The sequence below is a fragment of the Grammomys surdaster genome, unplaced genomic scaffold (genome assembly GCF_004785775.1).
Source record: "Grammomys surdaster isolate TR1022 unplaced genomic scaffold, NIH_TR_1.0 137, whole genome shotgun sequence".
Lineage (NCBI taxonomy): Eukaryota > Metazoa > Chordata > Mammalia > Rodentia > Muridae > Grammomys > Grammomys surdaster.
The window spans coordinates 903,025-915,207 of NW_021604595.1; the positions used below are offsets into that span (position 1 = coordinate 903,025).

General features: G+C 46.2%; 1 protein-coding gene across 3 annotated transcripts in view; it reads left to right on the forward strand.

Annotated features, from left to right (window-relative positions):
• Positions 1 to 12,183, forward strand: part of Fgd3 (FYVE, RhoGEF and PH domain containing 3) — a 46,602-nt gene that overhangs the window by 10,312 nt on the left and 24,107 nt on the right. For all 3 annotated transcript variants that reach the window (XM_028763192.1, XM_028763194.1, XM_028763193.1), the window contains exons 2-5: positions 342 to 493; positions 1,421 to 1,911; positions 8,427 to 8,516; positions 11,016 to 11,152. In XM_028763192.1, the coding sequence (XP_028619025.1) occupies positions 1,471 to 1,911; positions 8,427 to 8,516; positions 11,016 to 11,152 (668 nt within the window). In that variant the 5' untranslated portion in view covers positions 342 to 493; positions 1,421 to 1,470. The remainder of the gene's footprint in view (positions 1 to 341; positions 494 to 1,420; positions 1,912 to 8,426; positions 8,517 to 11,015; positions 11,153 to 12,183) is intronic.

Genomic DNA, 12,183 nt, shown 5'->3' on the forward strand with positions numbered 1-12,183 from the left:
CTGTGTGTGCTAGGGAGGACAGTGGAGTGTGGCTGGGTGACTGTGTGGGCTAGGAAGGACAGTGATGTGCTGCACTCCCCTAAACGTTCCTGCTAATCCCTGGCTCCAGGGTACAGCTTACCCATGGGCACCAACACTGGCACCATCCTGGCCTTCCTGGGTCAAATGGTTGGTCTTAGACAGTGGGGCATTCTGTGTCCTCCATCTGCCCAGAGGAAGCCTGTGTCCTGCCCTGGGTCTGCTATCCTGGGTGGAAGCCTAAGGCGTCTTGCTTCAGCTCTTTCCTTTAGTACTGGGGCTTTAGTCTGTCCCAGACACCATTTTCTCTTGTGTTTTTCCAGCTCCTTCTAAACAACTCTACTATCAACGGTCTGGACAAGACATTTTAATAGATTGTTCTAACCTCTGTTGGGCAATTCCAAAGCCCCGGAGGAAGCAGATACCTGTTCATCAATCCCTGACAGCCTCATTGGGCAACATCGTTGGGCAACAGGTAAGTGTTAACCAGCCTTCCTCACCCTGTTTTTCTGAAACTGCACCTTACTGTCAAGATGATTTCAGGGACTGTCTGTCTCCCTCTAATCCAGGCTCACCTTTGACCCTCCTCAGAGCTGTTAATGAATTCCTTGAGCTCTAAGAATTGACTCTTGACTCTGTCTCTTTGTGTGGTGTGCAAGTGTCATGTGAACTACCTGTAGTGATCAGGACATTGGCTTCATCCCCTGGGAACATGGGGGTTTAGAGAGCAGTGGGGACACAAAAGTGTGTTGTCAATGGGAGCCACCACCCTTTGGCTAGCTGTTTCACTGTTGACACATTTATTTTTAAATGTGTTTAACGGCTTATAGCCTCACATTCCAGGAACCTCACACACTATTCCACAGGAATACTTCTGTGTGTATAGAGGTGGGGTGGACCCAAACATACGTGTGCCCATGTGCACATGTGTGTGTGTGTGTGTGTGTGTATGTGTGTGTCTGTGTCTCCCTCTATTTTATATTTTGTGGCAGGGTTTCTCACTAGAACTCATTCTTTTGGCTAGACTGGCTGGCCATTGAGCTGCCAGGATGCAGCTGTCTCCCCGGCCCCCACCCCAGCACAGAGATTACAGGTACAGTCCCCACCAAGGCTAGCTTTTCAACACCAGTGCTGTGTATCTAAACTCAGGGCCTCATCCCCGCACAGGATTCCCCACTGACTCCCCAGCCCTAGAATTACATTTTTATGTAAGTAGAAAACCTTACTCTTTAGGTAAAACATTCCCTTTGCCACTCCCTCAAAACCTATCTTGATAGGCCCCAACTGGGGGTTGAGAAGTAGTATTTCCCACACAGCCCTAGCCTGCCAGGTCTGATTGAGGCTGACTCTCTGAGGGTTGCTTTCAATGACTGTACTGAGCTGAACTTCTTTTCCCCAACAGGAAACCCTTGGCCAGCCTCCTAGCAGAGCCCAGGGAGTTCGGCTGTGAAGATGGACTTGAATATTAGCCCCTCGACTCCCCAAGAAGAAGCCATTTCTCCTCTTGGGATACTTGGTGCTGGGCCCGGAAGCTCTCCACTGGGGAAGCTTCAAGCACTTCCCGTTGGGCCTGGTGCCCACAGAGGGGCTCATGGCAGCTCAGTCTCAGCAGGGGACAGCTCCTTGGGGAAGCCAAGTGGTGCCATGAAGATCCCCAACAGAGACAGTGGGATTGATAGCCCATCTTCCAGTGTGGCCAGTGAGAACTTCCCCTGTGAAGAGGGCAGTGAGGGCTCCCCAAGCCCTGCCATCCTGGGGTTACACCCTGAAACAGCTGTGGACAGCCGGGTCCCACAGGACAACCCCCAAGAGGAGGAAGATAGTGGTGTGGGTGAGGAGCCTGACCCCAAGATCACCCCGTCTAGGCCTGAGGAAGATGTCAGCTTGACTCAGGTAGGCCTTCCTTCCTCTGCATTCAACTGGGGGTACATGGGCAGTGCTAAAGATTTGTGGTGTGTAACACCCACACCCTGTGCTCAGGAAATATACCCACACACTTACTCCACACAAGGGGAGTCCTGGGATGGAGTCTACCAGAAAAGGCTGGGAGGGCACCCTGATTCCTTGAATGTACTCATCCATGATGCTTGAATGTGGTTTCTTCCTCATTGGTATGTGTGTGTGTGTGTGTGTGTGACAGAGACAGAGAGAGACAGAGAGAGAGACAGAGAGGCAGAGAGACAGTATATGTGTGTGTGTGTGTGTGTGTGTGACAGAGACAGAGAGAGACAGAGAGAGAGACAGAGAGAGAGACAGACACACAGAGAGAGAGTTATTCATTCTCCTTTCTCCTTTAAAAGGTTGGTAGAATTCACCTTTAAAGCCATGTCTGTCCCTTATCCTTTGTGAGGAAATTTGGAATTACTAATTCAATGTCCTTATTTGTTGCTTCTTTCCCAGATTCTTGTATTTCTTATGATTCAGGAGTCTTTATAGCCATGTATTCCAGAGGATTTCTTTTTTTTTTCTAGGTTGTACAATGTGTTAGCACACAATTGCTCATTCTCTTGTAGCCTTTTTTATTTTCACGTCACAAGTTGTACCAACACCCCCTGTTCCATTTCTGACTTTAGGAACTGGTCTCCTCTCTTTCTCTAAGGCCTCCTAGGTGAAGTTTGTGAGCTTTCTGGAGCTTTTCAGAAAGCCAACTTTGGCTAGGTTATACTTTTGAAATTGTTTTTCCATTCTTTGTCTTTTATCTCAGCTCTGATCTTACTTCCTTCCTTCGTGTGGCCTAGCCTTGGGCTTAGCCTACAATTGCTCTGCTAGTTTCTCAATATGTACAGTTAACTTGTTTTAAGATTTTGTTTCTCACTTTGTTTTTCTGGTGCTGAAGATGGAACCCAGGGCCTTGTGTGCGGTGGATAACCACTGAGCTACATTCTCAGCAGGTTGTTTTGAATTTGACTTTTTAAATGTCTACATGTGTGCATGTTTACATGTGTGGGGGCATACATAGTCATGGGAGTGTAAGGGCAGGTGTGAGGAAGGACAGGTGTGAGTGTGCACATGGAGGCTCTAACGCTGGGCAACTTCCTGGACCACTCTCCACTTTGTCACTGGATCCCTCCTTGAACTCATAGTTCTTCTATTTGGCCAGTGTGGCCAACCAGTTTGCCCTGAGATCCTGTCTCTGCTTCCTGAGTACATTTTAAATAATTTCAGCTTTTTTGAATTTGTTAAGACTAGTTTTATACAGCACAGGGTCTGTCCTGAGCAGTGTTCATCATATGTTACACTGTTGCTAGGTGAGGCTTTCTGTAAGGCACCAAGGCCTGGCTTTTCTTAACCAATCTTCTGTCTAGATAGTCTTGCCACTGCAGAGAGCTAGGTACTGAGGCTTCGAGCTATAAATTTGTTGAATTAGTTCTCCATCCAGTAGTCACCGTCTATGTCACTTATTGTTGTATTTTCTTGGTGATTTTTAAAATTATCTTATAATCCTCTTTGTAATTATTTTTAAAAACATGGTTTTTCCACTTAGTGTGTGGAGAGGGTAGGGCACTCAGAGGACAACTTTGTTGAGGGTTCTTTGCCTTCCACCACATAAGATTCAGGGATTGAATGCAGATCATCAGGTTTAGTGACAAACACCCTATTTTGTTTGCTATAAATAAGGCATTTTGGGGGAGGTGTTGCTATCTGCATGGAATATCTTCTCTTGTCTTTCCCCATTTTTATCCTGTGTGTCCTTTTATGCAAAGATACAAAGTGAGTCTCTTGTGAATAACATATTTAGGAAAGAGGAGCTATGATAGTTAGTGTACACCTACAATCCTAGAATTGGAAGCTTAAGTTCACCCTCAGCTACACAGGGAGTTTGAGGCCTCTGTGTTACAGGAGAGAGAGAGGCTGACTCACCTTATACCTCGGGCTGACCCGGAACTTGCCTCATTGCCTGGCTGTCTCAGCTCAGTCCTCTTGCTGGGATTACAGGCGAATGCCACCACACCCGGCTTCAGCCTTCTTTGGTTCATTTGATCTCTCTCTCTCTCTCTCTCTCTCTCTCTCTCTCTCTCTCTCTGCGTGTGTGTGTGTGTGTGTGTGTGTGTGTGTGTTTGTCCTGAGGAGTTTAACATGATTATATGTCGAGTCATTACTAAAGGGGAAGGGTGGGAAGGCTACTTGTAAGGTTGCTGTCTGTAGCTTTCCCACTTTCTCCTCCCCTCACTGTCTTTCTCTGCATTTGTTTCACTGCGTTTTGCAGTGACATAGGTTGAGTCTTTCCATTTTTCCCTTCGTGCACGCATATTCATAGATGCTTTACGTGCAGTTGTCGTTGTTGTTACTAAAACATTTTAAAGCTACATTTGATCTGATGCTGGCAAAGCTCTGGTCTTCCTCACCCCCTCCACTTTGTGCTACTGATGTCTCAGATCCACCTGTACGTTATGGACCATCGAAGATAGATTTGAAACTTCTCTTATTATTATTTCTGAGATTGGGTAACCCAGGATGACCCCAAACAAATACTTTCTCCTGCCTCAGGCTCTTAAATGGTGGGATTCCAAGCATGTCTTACCACACCCACACCCATTTATTTGGTGCTGGAACTGAACCCAGAGATTCCTGCACTCCAAGCAAGGACTCTACCAACACAGACACATTCGCAGCCTCAGCCTGTCATTTCTCCTTGAAGGACGCCTTCTACCTTTCTTTTCTCCTGCCCCCACCCAAAGATGTATTTACTTAGCAAATTGGAGAGAAAAGGGTTTACTCAGCTTACACTTCCACATTGCTGTTCATCACCAAAAGAAGTCAGGACAGGAACTCACACAGGGCAGAATTTGGAGGCAGGAGCTGATGCAGAGGCCATGGAGGGGTGCTGCTTACTGGCTTGCTTCCCCTGGCTTGCTCAGTTTGCTTTCTTATAGAGCCCAAGACTACCAGCCCAGGGATGGCCCCACTCACAATGAGATGAGCCCTCCCCACTTGATCACTAGTTGAGAAAATGCTTTACAGCTTCATCTCATGGAGGCATTTCCTCAACGGAGGCTCCTTTCTCTGTGATAACTCCAGCTTTGGTCAAGTTGACACACAAAACCAGCCAGTACAGTCAGAGGTCTACTCCTGAATCTGGGGCCCATATTTTCTTCATCGGCCTTAAAGCCAGCAAACTCCAGCAATCCTTCTGTCTCCATCCCCTTTGGATCTGTTACAGGTGTGGACAAGACACCCGGCTTTGACCATTTGTGCTGGTGTCTAAATTCAGTCTTCATGGGAGCACAACAAGAACTCTTAACTGATGAACCATCTCTCTGGGCCCAGGACTCATTTTACCATTTTTTTCTTAAAGTATGGGTTTAGTAATTATAAACTCTCTCAGCCTTTGCTTTTTAAAAAAGTTTTAAGAAAATTCTTTAAAGTTCTATCTTATTTTATGTGTATGGGTGTTTTGCCCGCAATGTACATATGGGCACTGCATGCATGCCTGGGGCCCACAGAGGTCAGAAGACAGTGTTACAGACGGATGTGAGCCATCATGTGGGGGCTGGGAATCTCCAAGAGGAGAAGGTGCTCCTAACTGCTGAGCCATCCGTCCCGTCTTATTCTAGAAAAGCCTTAATTTCTCTGTCTTTGAAGGACAGTTTCACCTGATACTACAGCCTCAGCTGACAATGTTTTCTCTTAGCACGCTTAATATCAGTCTGTACCCTCTGCCCTTCAAATATCCCTTGAGGGATCATCTGAAAATTCCATGGGAGCCCCTAGAAATGAGACAGGCTGCTTCTCTTATATTTCTCTCTTCCTTTTAATAGTGCCTGTGACTTTTAGATATTTTTATCATGGAGTGCCTTTGTCTACCCCCTCATTTGCTATTGTCACGGGGTCTCTCTGTGTAGCCCAGGCTGGCCTCCACCTCACCACTCTCCCGCCTCAGTCCCGTGAACACCAGGCCTCTAAGCATGAACTAGGTGGCTGGTTCCTTATTCTATTCGGAGTTTCTTGAACTTGTGTGGTCACTTCTTTCCTGAGATTGAGGAAGTCTTCAGTTATCATTTCTGCAAATGCTTTCTGTCTTTTACCCTTCATGACTCCCATATGGAGATCTTGGCCTACCCGAAGGTGTCCTGAAAGTCCTTTAGAATCTCAACACTTTTCTTCATTCTTTCTTGCTTTTCTCCACTGACTCTGATTTTAAATGACTTCTTTGGGAGCTAGAGAGATGGCTTGTGGGTTAAGAGCACTGGTTGCTCTTGCAAAGGACCTGGAGTTCCCATTACCCACAACCATCTGTAACTCCATTTCCAGGGGTATGACACCTTCTTTCTGGCCTCTTCAGGCATCAGACACACACCTGGTACACATGCATACATGCAGGCAAAACTTTTAGGTACATAAAATAAAAATGATTAAATCTCAAGAAAAGGCAGGGTGTGGCACTGGAGAGATGGCTCAGCAGTTAAGAGCACTGGCTGCTCTTCCAGAGGACTCCCATTTGATTCCCATTTGATTCCCAGCCCCCACATAGCAGCTCACTACCTTATGTCACTTCTGTCCTGGGGATCTGATGCCCTCTTCTGGCCGCCATGGGCACTGCAGAAGGTGCACAGACAGAAGCAGGCAAAATAACTATCCACAGAAAATAATAAAGAAGAGAAGAAAGATCACAGCAACTTCACCGTTCTGAATGGCTTCGCTTCAAGTTTGCTGTTTCTTTCGACCCTCTGTACGAGTTCTGCAGGCTTTTCAACTCCAGAATGTCCGCTTCGTCCTTCTTAATGGTTTTGTTTTTATCCCTGTTGATGGTGTTCCTTGTTCCTACTCCGTTCTTGATTTCTTTGAGCTTCTCTATGTGTGAGCACAGGTACACATGCATGTATGTGTTGTAGTGTGTAGAGGCCAGAGTACAAGCTAATGGCATCCCTTGGATACTATCCCTTGGGATGTTTTTGTTGTTGTTGTTGTTGTGGGGTTTTGTGTGTGTGTGTGTTGGGTTTTTGGTTTTTTTTTTTTTTTGAGAGTGTCTCTCACTGGGATCTAGGTAGGCTGGCCAGAGAGCACCAAGGATCTACCTGTCTCTATTCCCCAGTCCGTGAATCACAATAGCATGCCACCATGCCTGGCTGTTTCTGTAAGTGCTGAGGACTGAACTCAGAATCTTGTGTTCATGTAGCAAGAACTTTACTGACTGAGTCAACCCCCTTGAGCCTTGGATCTGTGTTTCTTTTCTTTCTTTCTTTTTAAACTTTTTTTAGATTTATTTATTTATTTAAAAAAAATAAATAAGGCTTCAGACATGAAAATGACTTTGGGCTAGGACAGGGAAGTAAGCTCAGATATTTTGGTCATCCTGATCAGCCCTCAGAAACAGTGATCACGGGAGTGTTCACATAATTGGGTTTAATGCCTTGCTTGTTCTTTGACTATTTGCATCTATTGTATTGCCAGACCCTCAACCTAGAACTGACCTTAATACATACATGTAATTAAAATGGTATAAAAGCAAAAAGGAGGAGGGGGGATGGGACGGGGTTCTAGGGAGAGGAAATGGGGAAAGAGGATGACATCTGAAATGTAAATAAATAAAATATCTAATGAAAAAATTAAAAAAAAAGATTCATTTAATTTTATGTCTGAGTACTGCATCTGCACATACACCTGCAAGCCAGAAGAGGGCATCAGATCACATTATAGATGGTTGTGAGCCACCATGTGGTTGCTGGGAATTGAACTCACAACCTCTGGAAGAGCAGCCAGTGTCCTTAGCTGCTGAGCCATCCTTAACTGCTGAGCCATCTCTCTAGTCCCCAAATCTGTTTCTTTAGGGTCAAGTTTGGGGGTTTGTTTTCTTCCCCTGATTGGGCCATTTTCTTCTGCTTCTATGTATGGTTTATAAGTCTTCTTTCTTGCTTTTAGTTTTGGCATTGGAAGAAACCATCTCTCCAGATTGTGTGCTAGCTTTAGGGAGAGGAAACCTTTACCCATCAACATGGCTGGGGGTCTCAGAGCATCTTGCCTGTGGAACTGGAACTGTAACGTGCTGCTGGCTTTTGCTTTCAGTGGCTTTCACACTCTGGTTCTGGGTTTTTCTGCTCTCTACTCATGGAATAGTCCACAGTCCCAAATCCACTGGGTAGGTTTGTGCATGGTAGGCAAATTTTCTTCCATTGAGCTGTACCTCAGCTGTGCAGTGGATTCTGATGTGGTTACTATGGCTGTTCATTAGTTAGAGGTCCAGAAACGAAAGAGTCCCATCTAGACTGTAGTAACTCTCAGGAGATGGACAGAAACAGTTGTGCCTTTTATAGATCTGTCCTTGAAAATAGCATTTAAGAGAACCAAGTACCACATCTGAAAACCAGGAGCCTCCTTCTGCTCTCTCTGTTCCCTGGGCTTCCTGGTGTGTTGTGGGTAACCTTGTTTGGTGCTCCTCCCCAGTTAAGTGGCTTCCCTTCTCTCTGCAGTGCTCTGACCCACAGAAGCTGCTCCACATTGCCCAGGAGCTCCTGCACACCGAGGAAGCCTACGTGAAGCGGCTGCACCTACTGGACCAGGTAATCCAGAGGGCTGGGATTCCCCTTCTCTCCACACCCAGAATTCAAACCACCCATTCCTGCACACTTTTTGGGTATTGTGCTTGGAGCAGGAATGACAAATACCAAAATTCTGATGAAGTGAAATCTGGCCTGAAAGCACATTGTCCTTAGTACTCACGGCTTTGGGGCAGGAAGCTCTGTATGTTTACTTTGGGGGAACATCTCTTCATGGAGAATGTATCATTTGAACACATGAATGGATGCTGGGGTTTGGGGAAGATGTCTCAGCCCACCAAGTGGTTGCCTTAAATGCACAAGGGCCTGAGTTTGCTTCTTAGAACTCATGTGAATATGCTAATAATAGCAGTCAATGCTTGTAATCTCAGCGTTGGGGAGGCAGAGACAGAGATACCTGAAGCTTGCTGTCCAGACAGCCCTGTCTTATCTCCTGTTTTATCTACTTTGCAAGATTAAGTTCAGTGGAAAGACCATGTCAAAAAAACCAAACCAAACAAAAACAAAACACTGAGATGAATGATACCTGAGGAAGGCACCTGAAATTGTCCTCTAGCCTCCACAGTCAGGTACATACCCATGGCCATGTGCACATGTACACACACATAGAACATCCATGGCTGGGCCAGCGGGTGCTATGCATCCCTGCCCATGAAGAAATGGAAAGATCCTTAACACAGAAAATACAACACCAGGAAAACAAGGCCTGCTCAGGGAGTGGCTCCTGCCTGCACCTCACGAGCCAGAGACCATCTCCTTCAGCTTCTCCTGAGAAGGTGATGCGCAAAGATGTCCCACCCCACCCCCGCAGGCATTGCTCCTACCTCAGCCCCAATCTTCAGCTTCAAGCAAGCTTTCAGTAAGACTTGAAGCTGGAGGAGTCTAGATCTGATGTTCAGTAAGAAAACCTAAGTGGGTCTAGAGAGATGATTCCATAGGTAAGAGGGTATCCTAGGATTACTGTTGCTGTAACAGTAATGACCAAAAGCAAGTTGGGAAGGAAAAGGTGTATTTTGCTTACACTTCCACATCATAGTCCATCATTGAAGGAAGCCAGGGCAGGAACTCATATAGGGCAGGAACCTGGAGGCAGAAGCGGATGCAGAGGCCATGGAAGGGTGCTGCTTACTGGCTTGCTCCCGATGGTTCACTTAACCTGCTTTCTTAGAGCATCCTGGACCATCAACCCAGGGATGACATCACTCACAATGAGCTGGACCCTCCCGCATCAATCACTAATTAAGAAAATGCCCTGCAGCAGGCTATTATGGAGACATTTTCTCAACTGAGGTTCTTTCCTTTCAGATGACACTGAAACTTTTCATCACAGACATCACAGAGTATTTTCTGTGTAAGCCTGAGACTTGTGTTTGAATCTCAGGACCCATGTAAAAAGTGCACACTTGGGGGCTGGAGCAATGGCTCAGCTGTTGGAGGCACTGGCTGCTCTACAGAGGATCTGTCTGGGTTTGGTCTCTAGTGCTGACATAGGGCTTCACAATCATCTGTAACCCCAGTTCCACAGGCACTGATGCACAAGGCACGCATGTGGGACACAGATGTAACTCACAATCATCGGTAACCCCAGTTCCAGAGGCGCTGATGCACAAGGCACGCATGTGGGACACAGATGTAACTCAGACAAAGCATCATAAGCATAAAGTAAAGATAGACAGATCCTTTAAAAGTGCACACCTGTAACCCCAGCACCATGGAGGTGCAAAGACAGAAGGGCTGCTGGGAAGAGCTGGTTGCTAACCTAGCTCTAGACCCTGCCTCAAGAGGATGTGGTGGGAAGTGACAATCAGATACACACACACACATTCACACACACTCACACACAGGTGTGTACACGCACAAATGCCACACACTCACACACATACACAAATACCACACACACAAACATCACACCTACAAATATCACACTCACACACACACCACACACTTTCCTACACACACAGAACCACACACACACACACACACAGATATATGTAGCACACACACATACACACAGTTGTATACATTATACACACATACACCATATCCACTCACACACATACACACTATACACACGTACAGGTATATGCATTACACACACATACATCATGTTCACTCACACACACCACACACAAACACTACACACACTCTCCTACACACATATAAAACCATACACACACATGCATGCACTACACACACATACACACAGGTGTGTGCACCACACACATACAACACACACACTTACACACACTCTCCTATACACACATACAACACAAACACACAGGTGTATGTATTACACACATATACCACATCCACTCACATACACCACACATACTCATACACATACACTACACAGACACACAAACATACACCATACCACACACACTCACACACCCTAAAGTAAAAAATTTTAAATTGAAAAGGAAAGGAGCTCAAGAACCCACTTATGTGGCAGGTGTCTGAGTCACTCACACTCGGTGGCCATGTGGGCTTCTCTGTGCTCAGGTTTTCTGCACCAAGCTGACAGAAGCAGGGATCCCTCTGGAAGTCACCACCGGCATCTTCTCTAACATCTCTTCAATCTACCGCTTCCATGGGCAGTTCCTCCTGCCTGAGCTGCAAAAGAGGATCACAGAGGAGTGGTAAGCATGGTCCATGGCCACCCACAGGGCCCCTAAACCTGGAGTTCATCTGCCTGGAAGCCTGGCAGGTTCTTGGGGGTGGGGTCTGTCTCATGGAGGACTGGGTGCCTCCCTTCCCTTCCAGGCAACCCCAGCCCCACCTCTTCCTGGGTGGTGACCATGATTGGTGTCTCTTTGATGTCTCTTAAGTTTTTGGATCTAGATAAGATTTGATACCTGGAGGGAAACAACAATGATTTCATTTCCCCTCTCTGTCTGTATCTACCTTTGCTTTTAAAAACCACTCCCCAGGAGTGGTTCCAGGCCCTCTGTTTTCTGTGATCCGCAGCTTTTGCCTATTCTTAGCAATGATGCGGGAGACCAGTTTTTACCATGCACCCCTGCATTTTGGGAAACTTGAAGTTTGCCCACCTTCCTTTGCAGGGCTTGCATGCCACACGTGTCTCCTGACTTTGACTGCGGTAGCTGGGGTTTTGTTGTCTTTGTCTCAGTGTGTGGCTGGGTCACTTTGTGAATCTTCAGAAGCTGCAGAGCAGGTTGCACTGTGTTCTCAAGGTGGTTAGAGATGGGTGTGGACTTCTGGTGACAAAGTCCACGTCTGGCAGCACAGGCTTTCTCCTTCCATGCCCTAGAGACTCTACTTTAAGCCCACACAAGATAGACCCAGTCCTGTAATGATGACATACAATCTCTTGTCTTGCACCTCCAATTGTTCAAGTTATAAAACCAAACCCTGTACACAGCTTCACAGGAGTATCAAGTTTGGTTTTATAACTTGAACAATTGGAGGTGCAAGACAATTGGAGGTGGCTTTGTGTCTGTGCCTTTTTTCCCCCTTTGGTTTTGGTAATTACTAAGGATAGCTCTCTGAAAGAGAGTTCTAAGGTCAGAAATTTCAACGTTGGTCTTTCCTGTGGAGGTGTGAACAACATCTGTTCACCCAAGATATGGCACTAGTTACAGACAAAAAAATAAAGATGCTAGATAGATAGATAGATAGATAGATAGATAGATAGATAGATAGATAGATA